Below are 23923 nucleotides of genomic sequence, written 5' to 3' on the forward strand. Positions count from 1 at the left end.
AATTTTAACGTGGTCTTCAATCCAGGTTAAGTTCTGGGTTAATATTTGAGAAAGCTTTATTTGCATTAATGGAAGGAGGATCTTTGATTCTGCTGCTTGGGTATGTTAACCTTAGAAGCTTAATTTTCATATTACCACAATCTCCGTAGGAATGCAGGTGACGAGATTAATTTTTTTTTTGACAGGAAAAAAAAATGATCTAGTGGTAGATTTATGTATTTTTTTCATGCAAAGAGCCTTAATTTTCAAACTGAGTGTTCCCACATCTGACAGAAGATGTGGCTTCCAGCTGTTCTTATTAATTCCCATGAGTTTTTAACAAAATAAAAATTCTGCTAAGAACAGATAAGGAAGTGTCGATAGGCTGGTACTGTCCTGTGCTTGTGTAAGTTCTACCTCTGGAATTGGGAAAAATGTTAAGAGAAAATTTGAAGAAACAGCAACAAAAAAAAATGAAGTTACTGAGATCAGTATGAACTCCATTAAGACTTTAAGTACTACTGTCTAATAGCTATTCCACAAACATCATCACTGTAGTTGCCATTGGAAATTATAAGAAATTGAGAACAGAGAAAAAAGATTTTTGAGGTCTCACACACTGGGATTGTTTCAAGTGTTTGTGGATCAGACTTTGTCACTTCGTGCAGTTAGAATGGAACAGACAAGCAGGATGGACTGACAGCATAGACCTTTCAGTGTAGATCTTTAAAGATATGTGCTATGTTGCACTTTATATGTAGTGTTTTGAATTTGGGAAGCTTATCCTTTTTTTTTTTAAAAATATTTTTCACTCCACTACATCTTGGAAGTATGAGAGGAAGGCTGTTCCATCAAGTACATAGTAGATATGAAGTATCTTTTTAAGGGTCATTGCATCCATACTGAAATCTCTCCATAACTCTGTTACTTAAAGTGCTTTTCTGCAACTGGGAGGGAGAAAAATAAAAGATGCAAAATGTTTGATGCTAGGTGGCGATGACATCTGTCATCAGAAGGGAGGGATAGAGGGAAATTGTTTATTGTTTCTGGAGTTAAGTCTTTCAGAAAACTCTAGGTATAACTGAACTGATATTTCCAAGTTCTAATCTTTTCCATACAGAAACAGATACAGAAGTAAGATAAAGAGATGGCTAAGGCCTGCTACATGTCTGAAGAAAAAACCCAAAGCTCTACAGGTAGCTGCAGTGCTGTGATGTTCAACCTCTGTTGCAATTTTTAAAGAAACAAATTGAAACAGTGCTAGAAGAAGAAATGAAGATCATTCCATAGTGTAGATCTCCCAAATGCTTGTCATAAAGTACTCTTCTAAGATAAGAGAAGTTCAGCTTTGTCCTTTTTTTCCCATTAGAGAAGGGATTTATTTGCTTATAACCCGAGTGATTGTTCTGACCTGTAAGTTGTGTCTCATATTTTGAATGAATAGGTAATGCTTTGATATTTTGTCTGTAATAGTGATTTTGTGTATTCTGATGTGCCTTAAATGAGCAAGAAGCTTAGCTGTTCTGCCCTGTCAAGACCTAAGATGCTTCTGCACAAGCACAACAGGGGATGTGTAAGTGGTAGGGAAACTTAGCTACCAAAAGCAGGCCTACACTCCTAGGGTCCCTCTCAGACTTTGCAGCAATTGCATAATCCTGCAAGTACTTAAATCTGAAATGAAATATGGAGTTGGGACTGCAACTTGGTTCTAGAGGCACTTACATAAAGCTCCTGCATAGTTTGTAGGGTTTATTTTTGTAAATCAGTCAACTATGTGCTCCCTCTAGTAAGGGAACAGATTTAGTTTTTCTTTGCGTATGAATTGCTCAAGTAGCTTTCAGGGGGAAAAAAAAGGCATAAAAAACAGTGTGCCTTTATGCCATCCCCATAAAAGCAAGGCCATTGCTCCAATGACAGCAATTCACTCTTTACAATTCTATATTCAGATGCTACTGACCATTGCCTTTTTTCCCCTTGTATGTTTTTACAGAAGGGGGTTTGGGGTTTTTATTGGAAGTGAATTTGTTATTGAAGGCTAAGCAGCAGGTGCCACTTACCTTACCTGATGACATGATCTCATGCAGGGTCAGAGGTTTCACAGATTTTTACTCTGGTATTCCAACTCAAAAAAATGCAAATAAACTTAAGTAACCTCTCCGTTACCGTTTTTTTTTTTTCCCCCCAAAGATAGATAGAAGCACATAAGAGGGTGTTGTGTTTCTTGTTCGTTTTTAACCAATGGGAAGCATGTGCATTTCATAGCAAGAACTTGGGGAAGAATTTAATATTAAACAGTTGATATGCAGCACTCTAGAACAAATCTAACATCCCTGCAGCTGACAAACAGTGCAGGTTTTCTCTGCTGATTACAGCAACACACCATTAATGCTAACTATGCTGAGAACTTGTCTTTCCTTTGTAAGGCAACTTCACAAACAAGGCCTTGTGTTTGAGTATTTAGTACAGACTGCAAGAAAGAAAGGAAAAACACTCAAAAACTGAAGAATGACCTTCTCCATGGCAACTAAAGCACTTAGCATGCTCATGCCTAACATAGGTTGGCATGATGTTTACAAATGAAGTTAGAATAATCAGGGTGAAAGTGATTTGATATGAGTAATGAGCCAGTGCACAGAGCATGGCCCCATTACTGATTGTTATTGCAGAGATGATACTCTACTATGGAATTTCAACCTTTTCATCACAAACTAGCTCTAAGTGTTACTAGATATTTATTTATACAAAACACATTAGAGAAGCAAATTCCCTCAAGACTACACAGAGGTAGAGTTGTTTTGCTTCAGTGTAGGCTTTGATCAATTTAAGAAGGCTGTACTTTAGAAGACAGTACTATTTGGAGCTCTGCCATAGCTACACAGACCATAGCTACACAGAAGATGTCCTTCCTGTGAAGAAGGCCAACAGAAGCAGAAATTAAGTGGACCTCTATAAGAAGCAAATACAATCTACACAATAATAAAAACTATATTTTATGAAAAAGCAACAGGGTTTCCTCTAACAGTAAGCAACATTATCTACTATTTTATGCTGCTTTAATGCATAAGCTTCTTTTACATGTAGCTTAAGAGCTGATGACTTAGTGTATGAGTATCTTACCAGGTCTCCATGAAGCAACTTTGAATTCAATAGTTTTATTTAATTATAAAAGCATAAGTTGTACATACATTGAGTAATTGCATATTTCTTGGAATCAGTACCTACTCTGAAGAATGTTGTGTGCAAAGACAAGACAGTCATGCTTAGGCTTTCCCTGGTATTTTGCTGCTTTACTGTTTATTCCCACCTTCAGTTCAGTATAATTCCCACAGAAACAAAGACTGAGGGAGCATAGATACATTGAAGTGTATGAGGATAATTTGACAGTGTCACGTATGTCCATGGGCAATCTGCCTAATATTTAAAGGGCAAAGACTGGACTAGTCAAGAGTTATACAGCATGTAGGCAACAAGCCCAGTTACGGTTCCATTCAAAATTAGAGCTTGTCACGAACAAGAGAACTGTTAATTTTATCAAATCATTTGATTAGTTATTGATGAGGTGTATATACATACACACACGTACACATGAAAAAATATATGTTTTTTTTTAAATAAGGCAATTATTTCTTTCAGGCTCTTACTTATTCTTAGCCTATTTTCTTATTAATACAGCATATGTTGCCATTTTATTGCTAAAAGAAAGCATACCATCATTACAAGCAGAACAGTATCAGCACTAGTTTTAGTTAGCAGTCCCATTGAGTTAACAAGCTTCTGGACATACATTATTTCTATGGAAGAATGTTATCTTTACAGAAAAAAAAACAGAAAACAAGTGGATTTCTATTTAAATCACACCAAATCATTATGTTGACATAACTATCATCCGTAGTTAACAGTATACACTAAAGAGCAGAACAGCACTATTTCAGAACAACAGAAAGATAACTAAAATATTATCTTTTCATCTTTTACTAAGTGGTGATACTAAAAAAGAAAAACATACACAAGAGAGGGATGAGGACATAGCAGACTTATCTGTTGCTCTAAAGATGCTTCCTTCTGTAAGAAAAGATTTCCCACGTCATCCAACTGCAAATCCTGATGCATATGCACGCCCTTATCTTTGTGTAGATAGTAAGAGTTACTTGTTGGACTTACAAGGTGCACTCCCGCAATTTTTTGTCAGCCTGCTTCAAGGAGATCCATGTATTTAACATGTTTGATCGCAGTTTGGCCCACACCAAGTGGTTGTTTAACCCAAATATCTGGGCAGCAAACTGAGCAGCTCCTTCAGGTGACAAAGTAGTGGGACAGCCAAGACCTGCAAAGAAAGCAGAATGCCACTTTCAAAACAGATGTTCTATAAGCACAAGCAAAACATTGCCTCTCAATAATAGTTTAAGACAACGCTTGTTTCAGCCCTCAAGAGCCACATTATTTAGTTTTAAAGCTACCAAAGTGTCAAATGTCTCAATACTTCTCTCTTCATGGCATTTGAAACCCAAGGCCAGCATAGCAATAACTTCATGAGGAAAGAAGTAACAGGCTTCTGGGCCTGTGAGTTGCCAAATAGCTGTTCCAGTCACTAATGGAATAGAATTCATACAGGTAGCAATACACTGCTGTAGAAGAGTCAAGCTAATTGTAGAGAAAGATATTATTTGGTCTTTTATCACAGTAAATTTACCAAAGTAAAATGGAGTTCTATAACGGGAGGCTGTTGTTTCTGCTTATTACTAACTCCTGTTTCAAACTCAAATATTTAGCAAGGATAAGCAGAGGATCATATCTTTCTAAAGAGTATTTGTACATAATCTCTTTGCCTTCTCAGCGGCAAGAAGCCCAGACAAAGACTGCATGCAGAAGATTTCTAATGACTGTTCAGTACTGATCAAACCACTGTTCCAAACAGCGCGTGTACACATTTATGCTAAAATAAGTATAGCTAGGTCAGTACAATAGCACAGGCTGAAGATCATCTTACCACTGGGTAGCCTGAGAGAGGACCACACATCCTGAGCACCCCAGTCAGATGAGAGGGGAGGACAGTTGACAACAGGGTAAGCAGTGTTACCAGACATTACTGGCCCTAAACCATTGCTTCTGCCAGCTACTGCAACAAACACAGTTGGGATTCCATCTCCTTGCAAGGAAAAAAAAAACGATAAGCAATCCATCTTGTTTCCTCCCACTTGCTTTTGTGGGAGCTTTATCAACATACAGTTTATACGGTTCTTTATCTATATACAGTCTTTATACAGTTTATACAGTTCTTCAGTTTGTAGTTAATCTTGTTCATTCTGTTACAGCACTAAAATTTATGTTGAATTTTCCCCTTTTCAGAAATAAAAGATCTTACAGCCTTAAAACCCAGATACTGTTTACCATAACTGAACAAGTTTGCATGTCTCAGTCTACCTCTGCTTGAGAGAAAGTATCAGTATCAGAGGAATGGGTGCTACTTTGCTTTTGGAAAAAGCAACATTTAAAGATGAGAGATTTAGTTGGCTAAGATCTGGCTAAAGTGTTAAACTATAGCTCTTTTTTCTAAAGTCTTAATTCATCTCAAAACAAGTGAATCTCAGCTGTGATTACCACATTTGTTCTTTTGAGTCTTTATAACTGGTTCCTCCTGGCCCCAAATGCCATTTTTTTCCTCTAAGGAATACTCCTACAAGTTAATTCTTATCTATCCCTCTGCTAGCCTATAAACCCTTTCAAAGAGAAGTCAAGTTTTCTTGGTAAAAATATGAATTGAAATCAAGTATTTTTCTCATCGCATAAGAAAAGGACTCAATATTTTCAACAAATGGGTAGGATGATGGCAGCAACATCTGCGTTGTAGGTAACCAAAGAACATTTACAGTCACCTAGAGAAACCATCGCTCTTCCCTGTTTCAGAAATACATTTACTGTAGTATCTTGCTACTGATGCAGGTATTAGTGTGATCCAAGGCGTGGACAAAGGAGTTCAGGTACTGAGATAAAAGCAGAATTCAAGCTCTTGAGTAATGGAAGCTCTGAGACAATACATTACTCTGTAATTGCTTAGTGCAGTCTATAATCTATCATATAATTAACAAGAGTAGAACTGCATGGTAACAGCTTGTTGTGTTCAACAATCAAAAAACTCTGGAAAAAAAAAAAAACAAACCAACCTACAGAGATCCTTAAGTTGACAAGTCATTTTTGTACACGATGTTGTTCATTCTCAGTCATTAGTTCTTCGACATTTACCTTCGTATTCTGCTTTAATCCTCAGAGTTTCATCTGGCCCTTTGTGAGCAGAGGTTACTCTTAACTCACAAGGAATTCCGAAGGTTGCACATGCCTTCTTTATTTTCTCACAGTGGCCAAGGTCAGAAGTAGATCCCATCAGTACTACAACTCTACCTTGGCTCTTCGTTTTCAGAAGCAACTACAAGTAAGTTAAGGGAGAAGACAAAAGAAGGAAACAAACAAACAAAAAAAACCAGTCAACAGGACTGAAGACACAGTTATCAAAAACTAGATACACTGTTCATTAGAAGAAAACAAATGCCACCACAGAATACCTCTACTCTTTCTGCAACCCATTCAAAGTTTCTCTTAACCATCTGTAATGCTTCAGGAGTCACTTCCTTCAGGTCTCGATAGGACTAAAAAGGAAAAAAGAAACAAAACCAAGCAAATGTTAAAGCTGATGTTTTGCTTCAGGTGCACAAAGCAACTCATTTTGCTATCATTATTGGTACAAACACCCCAACTGAAGTATTTATGCCATTTCTAAGAAGGAAGATGAGCTGACATTGGTACAGTTATAGGAGAGATCTTCTAAATTGAGTCTCTTCTCTTTACATAGAATAGGAATTGGAAAGAGTAAAGTCTTTAACCCTTATTTTTGTAGAATTAAAGTGCAGATGCTTAGCTATAGCCTTTCCCACTGACTTAAAACTTGCGGACTAAAATGTTACCTGTTTGTCCTTCTGCTGGCTTCTGTCTCCTGATGGCCACAGTCTCCATGAATCATTATCAATTACATCAGCAAGAACAATTTCTTTGGTCAAAATATTAACACCAAATTCAATCTATAAAAGACAGTAAGAACCCTCTGTAAGGAACTATAGTGATTATTTCCTGTCAAATCTAGGATCATGGGAAATCAAATTTCATACCTTCAGGTCCACTAGAGTGCAGTTTTGGGGCTGCCATGATTTTTCCAGGATCTCAAAAATAGCTTGAGTAGAACGAGCCATAATATCCACTTCAGTCTTGCCAATAGTAAGTCCAGCGAAACAGAATTTTGCTTCAATTAGCTGCTCCTCAGACCACTGCGGATCGTTATTAGCATCATCCTATTAAGGATGCCAAACAGATAAAGCATGTAAGTTCAGTTTACTATAAGGGAAAAACAGCCATTAGAAAATAACTTTTTTTTTTTTTAAAGCAGCATTAAATGTACTCTCCACCATTCAACATTTTCAAAAGCACTTTTTCTGAGTTATCTACTTTATATGCTTTGGCGGCTTTGTGAGACAGTATTGCATTGCATGCACTTTAAACAAAACAGCTCTTGGATGAGAACACAAGAAAACTTTAGGATACCAGAACTAGTAACTCCTTAAAAGGAGGTCTGCGGAGTCACAAAAGTTTCTCGAACATGGACTCCCAAGTAGCTGGCGCCTACAAGCGCCAGTACACGTACACAGGCGGGTCCACGAGACAGAGATTTCTTGGGAGGGTGGTGCTTGCATGCACCTAGGGGTGGTAACTGGCAGGAAAACAGGGCATCTTGGGGCGGTCGCATGTACAGGTATATATGCTTTTGTTGCGCAGCATTAAATTGGCATTCGGCACTACATACTGTGTATGTGTCCCCTATGTCCCTGCACGCGGAGGTGCGGACGGGAGGGAAGCCTTGAATGTTTGTCATCTCGGCAGTTAGGAGGCGACAGAGGTCAGTCACTAGTATAACCTCTTATTCATTAGCATTTTTAATAAGATACTACAGAGTTCTAGCTCTAAATTTGATTCTCACCGCAAGACAGAAACTTACCTTGTAAAACATCTCAATTTTGGGTGGGTAAAACTTATAGCCTTCTTTGACACCAGGGTTTCTTTTGAGGAAAGAGCCAGTAGCAATTCTTCTGCAGACCCATTCAATTGGGATCATTTCACAATGAGCTGCTATGAAAGCTGTGTCACTCTGTTTCCTGACAAAAGCTGTTTTGATTCCTAAATAGAAGGATGGCAGCTTAGTTCCATTAGTAGGCAAACTACAGGTGAATCAAGAGTCACAAACAACTTAAAGTTTAAGCACAACCAAATCTTGTTCTTCTGCCTACTTAAGGGATGCACTGAATCTCTTTAGGATATTTTAAGCCTAAGAAAAGGGCTTCATTTTTGCCTTGTATGTATGCTTTTCAAAGGCTGACATTGGTTCTATTATAAAAGAAAGAAAAACTTTAACAGAATTGGTTCAATCAGCACCTTTGAAGAAGTTAAGGTTAAGAAGAGTTGCAAAAAGCAAACTTCTTCTACAATAAGCCATTCATGTTATCTGTAATTTATGCCCTCAAATAATCAAACCAGAGTGGAAAGAACCCTGGAAGTTCTTTTGTTGCTTTAAAGTGCAGCTGTAATATACTCTGCATAGTTTTCTATAGAGCCTGAAGCTACCAAGTAAAAGCCACCTAAAGTTCTTTAAGGCACCTTCTTAGCATTTAAAATTCATACTATATCTGTAGGCTATTGGATATTTAAATTATCAGGTTAATTACTGGCCACATAGACCTAGGCAAGATATCTAATTTATGCCTCAATAACAGGCTTCCCAGGCAAGCCAGCAGCAGGAGGTTATACCACATGACCCAATCACACGCTCCTCTTCACCAATCCATTTGTAGAAGACCTTGATCTCTGCTTATACTTTAAGAACTACTTGTACAGAAGTAGATATAATTCTACAGAGGCCTTCTATCTCTTCCTCCCACATGAATGTGCTAGCTATGACTTTGCTGATTAACTAAAATCTATTACTTTTTATAATAGATCATACAGTTTTCAGAGCAACTGGGACTCAGCTGGGACTGAATAGGAGAAGGGAGGACCAGGGCTACATGCAGACCAGGGGAGAACCTGGAGCAGTGAGATATATGGTCAGAAGATTGTGTCAGATACTCTAGTGTTCCAAATGACTGGGCCACCCATCAGCTCTGTAGTACCGGCAGGAAAAGTTGAACTAGAAACTAAGTCTGAACAAAACATATCAGAGCCTGCAGGCAGGCTAAGTCAGCACATGGAATCGGCAGTGCTGGGTAGCAACATCTGCAGCGTGCAGGCATGAATTCTACCTCCGCAATACAAACCTGCTTCCTGCAGCAGCTGGAACACGCAGCTGGTGGTGGTGTTGGAGATGGCAGCCTTCCCCTCCATCCGGTCCTTCCTGGCAGCATTCCCTGCCGTTATTTGGTCCTTGGACTGCATCAGAACGCATCCCGGGATATCTGGCAACTCGTACACTTCTTTCGTTTTACCTTCATTAACCTTTTTACCAAGTTTCAGTTCTAGAGGAAAAAATAATTAGGAGAGTTTTAGATGCAAAGAGTTCTGGTTGCGTACGTCAGCACGCGTGAGGGGCTGCGCGCCGACCAGTCCCAGCGGCCCGCGCCATCTGCACACGCAGCTCGGGGCTGCGGGCGCTGCCTGGAGGGCTCGGTACAGCGGGAGCCCCTGTCTCAGCTCTTTCACTGCTTTCCAGCCGCCGAAGGCCAGAAGCGCTGCCGAGCGGCACGCGCCACGGAGGGAGGGAGGCGGCACGGCGCGAGGTGCTCAGAACGCGAGGGCAGCGAGGTGCGGAGCTTTTCGGCTCCGGGCGCCGCAGGGCTCATCACCCACGCTCCGACTCCGCTTCTCGGGGACGCGGGCAGCGGCATCCCCGCTCGCGAGGCGAGGACACGAGAAACATTTAGAATATGGCCTCGCAAAGAGAAACTTTTCTGCAGACGGCCCAACCCGGAGCCCAGCCCCGCAGCAGCGCTGCTCCGACTCCCGCTCCCACGCTCTCCTCCCCGCGACCGCCACCCCCTCGGCACCCAACGGCCGCGGCGCGCGCGTTACCTGAGGCGGCGGGGGCCATGGCGGCGGCAGCAGCAGCAACAGGCACCTAGGGCACAGGAAAAAGGCTGAGAGCACGCAGCCGACCCGCCGCGGGGTAAGAAGGACCCGGCGGAAGGGGCGGGCAGGCAGGGTGGCGGGGCCCGCGCGCCAATCGCCGCCCAACAGAAGCGGGGCCGACCCGCGCCCCTCCGTCACCACCCCCGGAGCTAACGCGGCCCCGTCCCGCGCCTCGCCCAATGCCGGCTTCTCGCGGCCCCGGCGGCGGGGCGGGGGGCGGAGAGGGGCCGGGCGGGGAGCAAGGCCGGAGCCCCCCCCGTATGTAAATGAGGAGGCCGCCCGGCAGGGTACCGGCGGTCCCGCGCGGCGAGGCGCTGTTGGCTGCGCGCGGCGCCCCCAGGAGCGCGCGGGAGGATCCGCCGGAGCGGGCCGGGCCGGGCCCCGCCGCCACGTGCCGCCATGGAGCTAGAGGAGCTGGGCATTCGCGAAGAATGCGGCGTGTTCGGCTGCATCGCCTCCGGCGTGTGGCCCACGGAGCTGGACGTGCCCCATGTGATCACGCTGGGGCTAGTGGGGCTGCAGCACAGGTAAGGGGGACGCGGCCGCTCGGACGGCGCCGGCCCTGAGGGGGGAAGTTAGCGCGGGGCCGGGGCCGTCCTACCGAAGGCGGGGGAGGGAACGGTGCGGCTGGGGGCCTGTCCGTCCCGTCCCGACCCGTCTTGTTCCCTTCCGTCCCGCGCCAGCTGGGCAGCTTCCTTAGGCCCGCAGGAGCAGCTCCCGGGCACGCCTGGGACTTCGCCTGCAGACAGCGAAGCGGCATCGCCCCGGCCCGGCCGAGCGCTCTCCCCATCCCCGGGCCACGCGGGAGGGCGGCGGGGATGAGCCCGGCCCAGCAGCCTCGCTCTGCCTCAGCGACCTGCTGCCCGGCCCTATGCTGCCCTGCCCACCCCAGCCACGCCATGCCCGGCGTTATGCGAGATGCTCGTGTCTAAATGCACTCCCGCCTACCTGAACCTACAGAAACGGGATGGTTCTCGAGGAGTTTTAAGCTCCTCTTAGCCGTAACCGTTCAGATACATCATCATAATAAAATAAAACTTTCAATCTACCTGAGATACGTGTGGCTGTGTAAACGAAACTGCGTTCACCGTGATTCATTGTGGAAAGTGTGACCTCCTCGTGGGAGCACCCGCACAGGCACACACGCACATGCTGTGTCTGGCTGCTGGCCTACAAACACCTGCATAATATTGCTTAACTTCCTCTTGGTGAACAGTCGGCAACACTCGCATGCATGGCAACTCAGGAAGGTGTGCTGCTCTAAGTACACATGCACAGTATTGCTCTCTATGTTTTTGAGGTCACAAACATGTAAGGGTTGCTCCGAATTTGTTTTGGACCAACAGTAGAAAATATATTCAGTTTTTCTGTTGGGGCCAAGTCTCATATGCTTTTACAGGTAAAACACTGCACCCCTACATCACGCTTACATCCTAACAATTTTCTTTGGGTTGCAGGTGTATCATTCATGAACTATACATGCTTGCCAGTGTCCATCAAAATCGTTTTTATTGGGAATGATAAAGCTACAGAATGTAAGGAATGAAGCCATGTGATCAGTGGCCTCATTTTTGAGCCATTTTTCTGTAAAGAGCCTGGAAAAAATGTCTTAGTTCACTTATGCTTACAGTCACACTGCTGGACTTTGATTAAGTTACTTAGTTGGAAATAAAATAATTGATGTATTTTCATCACTTCGCAACTTACTCTCAATTTTTACTGCAACCTTGTTTCATGATTTACAATATTTAGTTTTTTTCCTCTGTTTCTCTAATGGATGCTTGACAAGTCTATTTGATTTCCATGAGCTCTTTAATATCAAATATCTCCTGTGGTGCCTTATATGATAGTAATGCTAATGTTGTAGCTGAAGCTGTAAAAAATTTGCAAGTTATACAAGACTACAGAGTAAGCACCTAAAGGCATACCAAACCTACCTCTGATTCTAATCTCTTAACTCAATAAATGTCAAAAATTTTAAAGGGTGATTTCTTAGTGGCATAAACTTTGATGCATATGTAAAATGAAACTTGTTTACCTTCACTGTAAAGTGAAAGACTGTTCAATTTGATGCACATTTGCAAGCAGTCAAGAAAAGTCTATTATATAGCTGAGATGTTAATGTTCCCATTTCCTTCTTTAACATTTCTCTCCATCCTCTCTGTACTTCTCCTTAGCATTCTGCTGTGAGGTGTAGTGAAAGGTACCATCCCTTTCCAGAGGTCATAGGGTACCAAATTTGTTCTTACTTCTTTTTGGAGCTTCTATAGCATTAATTGCATTGGTAAATTTTGTTAAGTCTGTTCTTCTAAACTGAAAAGCTAAGAAGTGTCTCTTAGCCATACTCCTTTCAAGGGGATTATGAAAGAGAGGTGTGGTAAATATTAATGGTTAGTCCAAACGATGCCCTGAGCAACTAACAGAGGTTTCATTGTCCATTGGAAAATATAGTCCTTAGGCCTCATATTGAAATTAATAAGGATGTTTAGGTAATGACTACTGGCCTGAGATTGACATAGTCACAATTCTTTTACATTGCTAATTACTCCTGTGCTATACATGTCAGAAATTGTCCTTTAATTCATCTTAGATTTTAAAAATTAGAATATTCAAGCATTCTTGAGATGGCCCACAAAAAAAAAAAAAAGCTATTGGGAAGTTGTTATAATTTCTGGTCTTTGAAATCATATCTGTATGCAGAAAAATAGAGTGTTTGTTACATGACACAAAAACACATGGCATGAATTCCTTGTGCTTTATGTCCTGATACAGTTGTTTTCAGCAATGTGCAGGGCTTTACTTTTTGTGCTAAGGTGTCTAAAATGAGGTGAGATTTTTACAGTGCTAGAAAGATAGTCAGGCACTGGAGAGATTTACTTGAGTGAGGATATTTGCAGCTGAAAACTTGAAACTCAGTACACTGGATTGCTCCAGCAAAATAATTTAACTTGTGCTCAAATGCATGTATTTGAATGGTGCTCTTTCTGCCACTGAAACTCTTCAGCATGAAGTCAGGCGTATATGTCAGCTGGGTTCTGGAGTGGGCCCACAAGCAGGTACACCATGAAAGACAGACTTGGGATCTCAGTGTATTGACATGAGCAGCAACTTCTAAGCGCTTTTTTTTTTCTCTAATAAAAAAGCAGCTGCCTGAATTTTGAGGCTTAAATTTACACTCCTTTGTAGCAGAAGGCATAATATAGCTTTTTATTGGCTTTTACTTTATAGTTGTGTACTGTGAATTAAAACAAAAACTGAGTGTATTCCTACTTACAGGCTAATTAAGGCCTTCCCTGCGCTAAGAACACAGTACCAGTTTAACTTCAGACCATTTTTCAGTGATTTTCATCTGGTTTTGGCACATTTTATAGCTGTGTTAGCAGTGAATTCTCATTATGCTTGAAACTTTAAAGCTGCTGAAGTTAAAACTGTTACTCTGGATTTAACATTAAGAAAACTTAAAAATGGGCATTTTGAGTCAACTTATGAAATGTAAGTTAGAGGACACAGTCCCTGTAACATCCACCAACAGCATGCCAAAGTCAAGTTAAAGGATACTGGTAAGGAGAGGATTTTCTTGGGGGCAGTGAGAGAGGGAGGAGGAGTACTTTGAGTTACAAATCTATTAAACGTCATTGAAGTCCTTGACCAGGACAAATTTGCAACATTAATCTTGGAACAAGTGTGATTTCTGTTAACTTTTTGCAAAATTCTCTGGAAAATATTTTTGGCAGTCATGCCATGTACTGAAGCCTGAGTGCACTGAAACGGATTTTTTAACAAGGTCTTTGAAAGTCCTTTTCTGTGCAGGTGGAAGCCTGGTTAAGTCAGGGAATACTGCTTGTCCCAGCTCAGCGGAGTCTGTGTGTGGGATTTGTTAGGAGATTGAAAGTAAATGGAGAAGGAAGACATGCTTTTCCAATACCATCCCTCTTACTGTCCACTATTAAAACTCATATAGTGATGCCAAAATAATTACCAGTATAACTTTAGAATTTTTACTTCGCTTTCTATCTAGTGGACCCACTGGTTGCTTCCAATTAGCCGCTCTTTCTAACATCTGTAGTCAATATAGCATATCAAATATCATAATCTACCTTTTTTATGCAACCTGTTCACTGCAAGATAGATTTTTAAAGGCTTTTTAGCAAGCTATTGGTATCCTGTCTTACACTGCGGGTCTTACTGGAGCAAATTGGATGCAGCAGTATTTGGATGGGAATTTTCCGAGGAGCGTGGATATGTTACAGTTAGCGATCCTTATAATTTGTTATGTAGTATATTTAACATTCATTTAATCTCAAAATCCCAGTATGGGTTTAGCAGATCCTCCATCCTCAGATGCAAGAGTAGTATTGTTAATGTTTTAATTGTCTAAGTGCCATTTTTTTTTAATTATATTTCTATATACATTACTTGTGGAATATACTGGGACAGATGTTTGTTTAGTAATTATTTGAGCCTGTATGATATTCTTCCAGCACATTTATGCTGTAAGTGCTGGTAAACCATTCCTGAGTACTTCCAGAGACACATATTGCATATAGATGTACTAACACTTTATCTTCAGTTAAGATTGGTGTAAGTTTATAGGCCGTTCTGTGCTGCTGGGTGTGGACAGCCCCGTTCAGTTATATACCCCTACCCGCACTAATGCAGGAGGAGGAGGGTGGAGACCTTTTGGTATGGTGAGCCGTTGCATCTGCTCTGCTTTTGTATAACTTCCTGCATGGTGATTTCCATAAAGTGAAGGCAGATTTACGTTGTAAGTTAAAATCCCTGAAATCTAATGCACATTGCACAAAATGCAGCTCAGCCTTCTGGATGTGGAGTAAGCAATTGGAGTGAGATAACCTAAGAAGGAGTGGGAAAAACAGGAGGGAAGTGGTGCCAAAATGTTTATTGAAGGAAGTTCTTTCAGAAAAGCCATTATGTTTATTGTGGCCAATGGAGTTTAATTCCATCACATCCACAATCCTAGCCATGGATTGAGAGTCAAACTGTTAATTTTTCCTCTCACTAACTTTAGTTAAGTCATCCACGTAGGTGTGATACAGCTCTCTAGTTCTTTTCACAGGATTGCTCTTAGTTGGCTTGTTTGCCCATACCTCACATTTTGAGCCTGATGCATGGAGGGAGGCTTGTACATGACACAGGAGGTTCAGGTCAAACAATCCTAGCTGCTCTTTAGGCCATGCCTTGCACTCCTTTTCTTGAATTTAAGGGGGAAAAAGCAACAACAACAACAACAATGCAGGGTCGTTTAGAGGGCCTTTTTGTTAAGCTAGAACTTAAATAAGTTCAGATAGTTGGACAAGCAGGAATGCTTGTGTCAACACAAAGGTTACTTTGCTGCAAAGTAACCCCCCGAGGTGGGAGTCCAGAGGAGTGTGCCTTTTAAGCAACAGTGGTGATTGTGGATCCACCAAGAGCACAAGTGCTTCTGCTCAGTGAAGCCCGTTCTCCATGCATTTGGCTCAAATATAGTTTGGTCTACCAGGAAATCTAAATGAGGCATTCAGAGGACCTTGCAGAGTAATAGCCCTATCAAAGGCTCATGAAGTGAGCCATTCGTATTAGTGAATAAGTGTGTTTTAGAGGTGAATTGAACATTTAATGTAGATCAAAGTGGTGATTGTGCCATTTATCTGCTACACTTCAAAAAATTCCTTGCAAACTGGGGAGGAAACAGGTTTGTCCTTAACGCTAGTCTGAAGGTCCTCTTGCAATAGTGCAGGTGTTTGAGGAAGGAGAATAACAAAGATCTCTGTTTTTTATAGGATTGCTGCTGCTCCCATCATTCCTTGATGCTGGTTGTGATTTTTCAGCTGGATCGTTTCCATGATGTAATTTATATTAGATTATCAGGAGTGGTTATATGTGAACAACTTGGTCTGGCCTTACTGCTTAACAGGAGCCATACTGTGATTCCTAAGAACCTGCTTCGAAGAAGCTGTGCTTCCCAGGCCCTCTCCGTTTTCCTGCAGTGCTCTCACACCTAACATTTAGCATGTGTCAGTACCTCAGTTTCCATTCAACTTGCTCGTAAGTGTGCCTAGACTGCATATTGTGTGATTATTACAGATTTAAGGGAAAACAGAGCCACAGCACAAGCTCAAGTGGAAGTAAAAATACTCTCAAAGAATGAGAGTATTGGCTTAATTGCTATTTTCAAGGACTTTTTTTGAGAAATCCTTCATTTTAACGATACTCAGTTTGGCCCATTGTCACTACCCTGGGCGATACTGTCTGAAGGAGACAGACCATAGCTCTAGACAACAGGAATTCTAAATGCAACATCTATGCTATTTTGTCTCTAAACAAAAAGTGATGTTGAATCATAACCACAACTGGAATGAAGAAGGACTTTCCTTATGCCACTTGGATTTATCTGTCTAACCTTCCTATATATTCAAGTCAATTAATTGTTACGAATAAGTGGGAGTAGCAAGTAAGTATTAGGTGATGCCAAATGCTCCTATACATTTGATTTCTTACCGCTACTGACTGAAAATAAATGTGAACGGTAAAAGAATGATAAAGAATGTTAAAACAATTTTAAAAAACAAGCTATGCTTTGTAGTCACAAAGCAGAATATGCAAGCAGATCCTCCCTCTCCTCATATTTGTTTGTTAGGGAAATCCTGCTGTCTGGCAAGTGTAGGCCTGTTTTCTGAGGGGAAAAAAACCAACACCTTTCCTTAGAAACCCTTGTACTCTTTTTTTTTTTTTTTCTGTCAGTTCCTGTTTTGTGCCTACCCTCTAGTGTTGATATGAATGGTTTCCATATATAGATTGCAAATTCATTCTGCAATTACCTGCTCTGAGCTACTAAGAATTTGGACAGTCATTTGCCTCCGTGCTTTTGTGCAGTTCTCACCTGAACAGTACCATTTAAATGCATATTTCTTGAAAGATTTGCTTATTTTAATGAATAAAATAAGTTTATTTTATATTTTCTGGGAGAGGATAAAGGATTTGGGGTTGCAGTTGGGATTGTTTTACTGAATGACAGCAAAGCTTTCGAAGGATTGCAATTCTCAGAGTGCATTACTCAGAATTTTAAGTGCAGTTTGTCTTCTTTGTCATACTGTCTTCCTAAAGTTACCCCTTATTCTGTGAGGGCAGACACACTACAACAAATTTAACATTTGAGCTGCTTCAAGTTAGGGCTACCACAGCTGAGAACTTGCTGGGCTGCTTCTATTCACTACCTACACAGAATATAGTTGTTTTTTTTTTTTTTTTTCAGCTGGGCTAGTTCTCATGTCACGTTAGCAAACTAAACTATTTATGGGGGATCCAGTAAGAATAAAGAGGGGATCTTCTTGTTGCAGTGAGTTATCAAATCAGCTTCTGTTTGTTTATGCAGTGTTAGCCTTGCATTCATGGAATGGTATAGTTATCGTAAAAATTTATAACTTGCTAGGACGGTCATATTTGATGGGTTGAAAAGTGTAGATGTTTTATTCAATCAGAGTGGTACTTGCTTTCAGTTAAGCCTGTTATTTGTGTCATGTAGGTGAGCCAAGGCATACAGGGAGAAGTTGTATCTTTTATTAGTTAGACTGATGCTGCTCCTAAAATCTCACAGTTAAGGACTGTGATAGAAACTCATACCTATTTCAGTTTAAATAACTGAAGGTGAATAAATCAAAAGGGAGCAACCACGTACTCATGTAAGTGACCTTCTCTCATTAATAAGTCTGTTAAATTTCTTACCATCCGAGATAATCTTTTTGCATGCTAATTTGGTAGAAAGTTCATTAAACCAACCTGTTGCATGGCTGATGGATGAGCATACAGCTGTGTTCTGTTGAGATCTTGCATTTCTTCCTGCTTACAAAGCCTTTCTAACAGTAACTTTTTGCCTTCTGTTACTGTGTTCACTCTCTCTGTTAATAGTTTTTGAAACTGGAATATGGTGTTTTCAGAAGCACTTTTCTTAAGTGGAATGGGTGACATCTCTGTGGGCAAAAGCAAAGTATTTAGTTAGAGTGCACAAGTCAATGAACTGCTGACTCTGAAGTTTAGCACATGCTAGATTTTCCTAGTGCTGGCCTTGCAGTACCCTCTTTTGGCAGGCATTACCTAGTGTTGCATAAGGGAGCATTGTATAATGACTAGTAGGAAAGAAGTAGACCTTGTAGAAATCATCGTGCTGCTCACTTGTATTGGAAAATTTTAGCTTTGCCTAACTACTGCCTTACGCAAGACATAGTTATCTAGGTGACAATAAATGAAAGTGTATTTAATCACCTAAAATTAGTCCTTTTAGGGTAGTTAGTAGCAGTGCATCGAAAATTTTAATAGTGTTTGGATTTGTCTTCATTTATCTGCAGATAGACAATAAGGGAGAGCCTCACAAAAACTAGCATTCTTATTCCTCATTGTTGGAGTTTTTGGTCATTTAGAGCTTGCCAGTTTTGGCAGGAATTAAAATAGCTCCTGTTCTTTCCTATATCAGATTGCATATCATATATTTTTGTCCATCCATTCATTGTTCTCTCACAGTGATTCTACAACATATTGCTTTGTGAGCGGCTGTCTTAACTTGTTTTTCTCTTGTGCAGTTTTAAGCACAAAATTTCTCATTTACTGACTACATTGTATAGAATGAAGAAACCACAACCATGACTGTGATATTGTCATTGTTTTCTTCTGAGAAGCACAGGTTATTGAAACAGCTTCCTCTTTTTAATTTTTTTTTAATTTTTTTTTTCCTTACATTTGATTCTTTTAAATCAAATAATTGCTTCCCGATGTTTTCCTCATTTTTATCACGGATGAGGACTCAAAGGAATTGCACTTTTTCCCTCTGGCTCACATTTTAATCTGGAGTTTTCTTTTACAGATTGTTGATGGTACAAGAAGATTGTTAGTTTGGGGGTTGGTGTTAAGTTCTAGGATTGTTTTTTCTAAGTGTAAACTAGTATATGGCATCCAATTCAACAGTAATGTATAGGTGCTTTAAAAAGTCAGAGGTTCTTACCATCATTCCATGTTTTTCTCTTGATACCCAAGGATCCTGTGTTTGCTGTAACATCTCCCACTGAAACTTAAGAGAGGAGCAAGTTGGCTAAGTATTTTGCAGAGATTCTAGAAACAGTCACAAATCAAAATGCCTTAATACTGTAAAAGCAAATACATTGGGACTAGTGACTTGGAGCAATAGGAGTCTCCTAGAAAAGTTAGGTACTGGACTGGCACACAAAATCAGGGTGGAGGCATGTATGTTTGCTTGACAGATGCCTCAGCAAAGCTAATAATTAAAGCATCTTTTCTGAATGGTTATTGTTTTCCTGTATTCTGCAGCAGCATTCACGAGACAGGTTACACAGCCCTTTTCTAGCATAGTAAAATATAAAGCAACCCATTTGCCTCAAATATTCTTGGTGCTGAAAAATTCAATTTAAAAGAAAGTAGAAATTAGTGGTAGTGTCTGCGGTTTCTAGATTTGGAAGAAAATGAAAGTTTTAAGAGTGTCAGTTAGACTAAGAACAAGGGAGGTGGGAAACAGTGTAATCTCATGACCATTTGCTCTTCATTCCAGCCACAATTGATGGAACTACAAGATGGTGCCACTGGACACCTCACTAGCGCTCCAATTCATGAGTGAGGACAGCTGCCTTAAGGATGGCTTCAGCCATTTCTACTCAAGCTGTCCGTCTGACCTCTGTTACCTAACTGGTTCATGTCCTCAACTACTGTTCGCAACATTGCAAACTAGTATCTAATATGTTGACAAAAATCATAGTTCTGATTTACCATAATTCACTGAGCTCTAAGATGCTTTGGCAAACTTGCTTCTACATGAGCATCTGATCTACCTGACTGCTTTGACTCTCAGGGGCATGTGCCCCTTCTCCAGGCAAGTAATAATTACAAGTGCTCAAATACACATCACAGCCCTGGATTTTTTTTTCTCTCCTGGCTGGTATGAATTGAATTAATGAAGTTTGCTTGTTTGGAGCCCTTGCACTTAGTATCGGCTTGCAGCTCTCTATCCATAAATGCTTTACATGCCTCTTGGATCACCTCTAAAACCTCTCATGTTTTTCTAGCATTTTGTCACTATATGTCACTTAAGATTCCAAAAGCACAAAGACTCTCCAATAATATTGAACACTTCACATATTTGTACTTTTTGGTAATTTTCTTTCTTCTAAACTCCTCCAAAGACTGCTGCTATTCTTTGAGTATTGCCTATTTGACCATGAATAGAATCAAATAATTATAGTATATAGAATATCTTGGAAGAGCTATCATAGAATAGGTGGAAGAGAGCCACAAGGATCACTGAGTCCAGACACTTGTTCTTTAGTTATTTTCCCTCCTCATTATGACTGTGTATTTCACTTCCTGAACATGGATCAAAAGGCAACTTTAGCATTCTGTTTAAGTGCTTTATCTCCTTATTGAAGTTTTTAGTACCTGACAGGAGGCTTGAACTTTCACATCCCCAGCTTGATGGACCTAGAGGCTGTCTTCTTAAGATACAGTCAACTTCGTCGTAAAATCGCATTTTTCTCCTGGGATTACCAAGATGTTCATTTTCTTTCTGCAGTGCACGATATTCATATTTTAGGTTCTTGTACTTCGTGCGACACTGTTTCCAGTCTCTGTCTATTCCACGTTTCATTAACCTTCTGGCAATTTCCTCAAATATTTCTTTATTTCTTGTTGCCCCTTCAAGCATTTGCTGTATCTTTTCATCTGACCATATATTTATCAGAGCTCTGACTTCGTTGTCACTCCAGTGTTTTCCTGCTCCAGTATCATTAACTGTAATAACTTTAAAGTGATTCTGTGCTTCTTCCAAGGGGATATGATTATCTGAAAATATAATGAAGCGACCGAATACTGCTGAGTTATACATACATTAAAGTGTAATTGTAGTTAATGATTAAGTAACAAGCTGAAGGGTTAATTAACATTTATAATAATTCTCTAGTTACAAAAATCTTTTAGTTTTGCAATATTAATATCCATATGTGATTACATTTCTAAGTGTGCAAGATATATAGAATCTCCTGTCCTTGGAAACCATCAAAAATTCCACATTTTGTCACTGTAATTTTGTTGCTTTTGTCAAACTAAAGACAGAAGTGTCAGAGTGCTAGGTGCAGGACAACAATAGGTTTAAAGCTTTAAAAGCAACAGTTTATCAGCAGTTGTAAGAATTTGGCTTTCCAGTCAAATTAGAATGGCAAGAAGAAATATTATTCAAATGACGATGCTTCCAAGAATTCAATACAAGAAAAAAAATCTTACTGTGTGGATATTTAGAAGTAAGCAGATGATGTTTATACAATAAATACAAAACTTCACTAAAATATTAATGCAAGTTTTGCTTATGACAGGGAATAGATATAAGAAACTAAACTTTGGGTGTAGTGGTAAGACTAGACTGGAGGTAAAGGCAAATAAAGTAAAGTAGTGTTTACAGTAGAGATTTGATTGCTCCAACTTTGGTACTGAAATTGCAATGCAGTTTTGTTTCAGAGTAAATGCATGGAAATTAATACTCACCTGTCCCAACTATCTGTTTTGCTAGTGGCGTACATGATCTGTCTTCTGAGGTAGAGCTTATAGAATCATCATCTATAGAAACACAGAGGTTTAAAGAAAGTAGACACAGGCAAATTAATCACTGAGATTATTCCCATCTTCTGCAGGTAACACCTATCTTAATTAAAAATGTCATAACCCATTAGTCATAGAGGGTTATAGCAAGTTTTCTGCTACATGCCCCCCTAAATCAAGTTAGCTATTAGCATATCTCATAAGCCTTATCTTTCTTTCTGCTGCCGTGTTCTCCAAAAGGTGGCTGTGGATGCTGCACACAAGTTTAAGTACTTAATTAACCAGGTAGGCATACATCAATGGTTTGTATCTCTCGTATAGGTTGATTTGCATAACATGTTTGTGCGCATTGACTGGCACAGGTGCACCATCCGTTTTTGGGTACCATTTGTACAGGCATGCTCCTGCAGATTTGCTCACACCTAGTAGGGCTTGAACTTCTTGAAAATTAGAATCAGAAATTACATTCTTAAAAAAAAAAAATGTGTGTGGTTAACTTGGGATGCTAGCAAGAAAAATTGTTTCATAAACATTTATTTCATGACTAGGTACCCCATAAGTCTTGAGAAAATTCTTGCATCTTCAGCTCTTGGACATAAACCTTGAACCCAAAGGGAGCACTGTCACACCCAGTCTAGAGGGAGGTATCCCTGCCTATAGCAGAGCGGTTGGTATTAGACGATCTTAAAGGTCCTTTCCAACCTAAACCATTCTGTGGTTCTACGCCTGGGATTTTGAGTGATTTTATTTTTTAAAACTATGACCCAAGAAAGATGGCTTTCCTTTCATCAGATGTTCATTCTCTCAACCATGCACTCTAATCTCACTGTGCTTTTGGCAGTGGCATTTTTGTACTTCTGACCTCAGTGATTGCTATCTTCAATGCACATTATGTGACAAGAAAAGGGAATTAGTGTGTCTAAAGCAATCATTTGTATTCTGTGTCACTATGCATGAGCTCTTCTCTTCGTGTTAGGGTGGCCCTGCTATGCCCCTGAACTTTCAGGGACACAGTCTTACTTTATCCTTAATGTAATTTGCATTTTCTGTGTCAATGCTGTGATGGCATTGCTCTGGTGTTGTCCTCAGTGTCATACTCCTTGCAGTTATGTAAACAGTTGTAAAAGCTGTGCTGGACAGGGGGTCTGAACAACCTATTCCAGATAACATAATTGCCAAGGACAGCTCCTTGCCTGGATCGCAGAAATACTGATGCATACAATGGAAATATTCTTATGGTATAAACTTTCAGTCTAAGAGAGCAAATAATTTTCATTCAAAAAATCACTGTAATAATTTTTAATTCTTTCATTTAAGTTCTGGGTATAAACAGTAATGCTGTAAAAGTAGAATTTGATCCAGGATGTCAGGACAGTAGATTTCAGTGTCATAGTTATTTTTCTCTAATGTCTTTCTTCCATGACCATCTATGGCTTCTGTGTTCAGTTATTCCAGAAGGTTAATATCCCACGTGTATTCTAATGTCAATTTTAAGTGATTTTAATAAATTTCTTGAATGCTTGTCATTGAATGTACAACTCTCTGATTTCAGTTTTACAGTTAAGATAATGCAGAATATTTATGCAAACTGTTTGATAATGAATAGTCTGAAATTTAATGGACTGTCATGAAATAGTTTGAAAAGACAGACAAGGTATAAAATATTCAGTGTTTGAGACTGCTATTTAGTCTTCCAGATCACCCTCTAGTTAGCTGTATACAAAAAAAACCCTGCATTTCTGTCACAAACAAACACGTATTAATCACATGTAGCATAAGAAGTATGTTGTCAGGTGAAATACAATCTTTTTATTAATGAAGGGATGGAGAGGTAACTGTTTATGCATTTTTTTTTCCACTATGATATCAAACAAAAACAGGTTTTATCATACCCTAGAAGTAGAATAATGTGTGGGAGTAACATACAAATCTTAGGAATCCACACTTCCCATTAAAGGAGAACATACCATTATAAATATCGGGACACAGTCTTCACTTACCTATATCAATCGTCTCCTTCTTTATTTGTGTAGCTTCTAGAGCTGCCAGGGTGGAATTGCTGAAGTCCTCCTCATCTTCAAGGATTTCTACAACAAAGATTTAGAGTTCTTATTAACTAAACAGTCCTTAAGTTATGTCTCTAGGACCACCAACTTGAGAGTCTGTAATGATAAAACTATTGCTACAGATTTCATCTCTT

The 23923-nt window shown here is 40.1% G+C and overlaps 2 protein-coding genes across 7 annotated transcripts in view; one reads left to right on the forward strand and one right to left on the reverse strand.

Moving 5' to 3' along the window:
• Nucleotides 1–23923, reverse strand: part of LOC110398445 — a 41441-nt gene that overhangs the window by 3334 nt on the left and 14184 nt on the right. For 3 of the 5 annotated variants that reach the window (XM_021396094.1, XM_021396093.1, XM_021396089.1), the window contains 14 exons: nt 23724–23810; nt 21670–21741; nt 20572–20973; nt 19130–19195; nt 17914–18104; nt 10081–10126; nt 9330–9527; nt 8018–8196; nt 7137–7316; nt 6936–7049; nt 6537–6620; nt 6220–6400; nt 4967–5125; nt 4141–4303 (listed from right to left, as the gene is read on the reverse strand). In XM_021396094.1, coding sequence (XP_021251769.1) covers nt 4141–4303; nt 4967–5125; nt 6220–6400; nt 6537–6620; nt 6936–7049; nt 7137–7316; nt 8018–8196; nt 9330–9527; nt 10081–10126; nt 17914–18104; nt 19130–19195; nt 20572–20973; nt 21670–21741; nt 23724–23810 — 2122 coding nt within the window. Of the gene's footprint in view, nt 1–2040; nt 2102–3015; nt 4304–4966; nt 5126–6219; nt 6401–6536; nt 6621–6935; nt 7050–7136; nt 7317–8017; nt 8197–9329; nt 9528–10080; nt 10127–17913; nt 18105–19129; nt 19196–20571; nt 20974–21669; nt 21742–23723; nt 23811–23923 lie in introns of those variants that run through there. The other 2 variants (XM_021396090.1, XM_021396092.1) reach the window with 2 other exon arrangements.
• The window catches only part of PPAT (phosphoribosyl pyrophosphate amidotransferase), a 44008-nt gene continuing 30141 nt past the window's right edge, over nt 10057–23923 (forward strand). The window contains exons 1-2 of one of the 2 annotated variants that reach the window (XM_021396096.1): nt 10083–10174; nt 10424–10664. In XM_021396096.1, the coding sequence (XP_021251771.1) occupies nt 10537–10664 (128 nt within the window). In that variant the 5' untranslated portion in view covers nt 10083–10174; nt 10424–10536. Of the gene's footprint in view, nt 10175–10423; nt 10665–23923 lie in introns of both variants that reach the window. The other variant, XM_021396097.1, reaches the window with a different exon arrangement.

This window comes from Numida meleagris, chromosome 4 (genome assembly GCF_002078875.1).
Source record: "Numida meleagris isolate 19003 breed g44 Domestic line chromosome 4, NumMel1.0, whole genome shotgun sequence".
NCBI lineage: Eukaryota > Metazoa > Chordata > Aves > Galliformes > Numididae > Numida > Numida meleagris.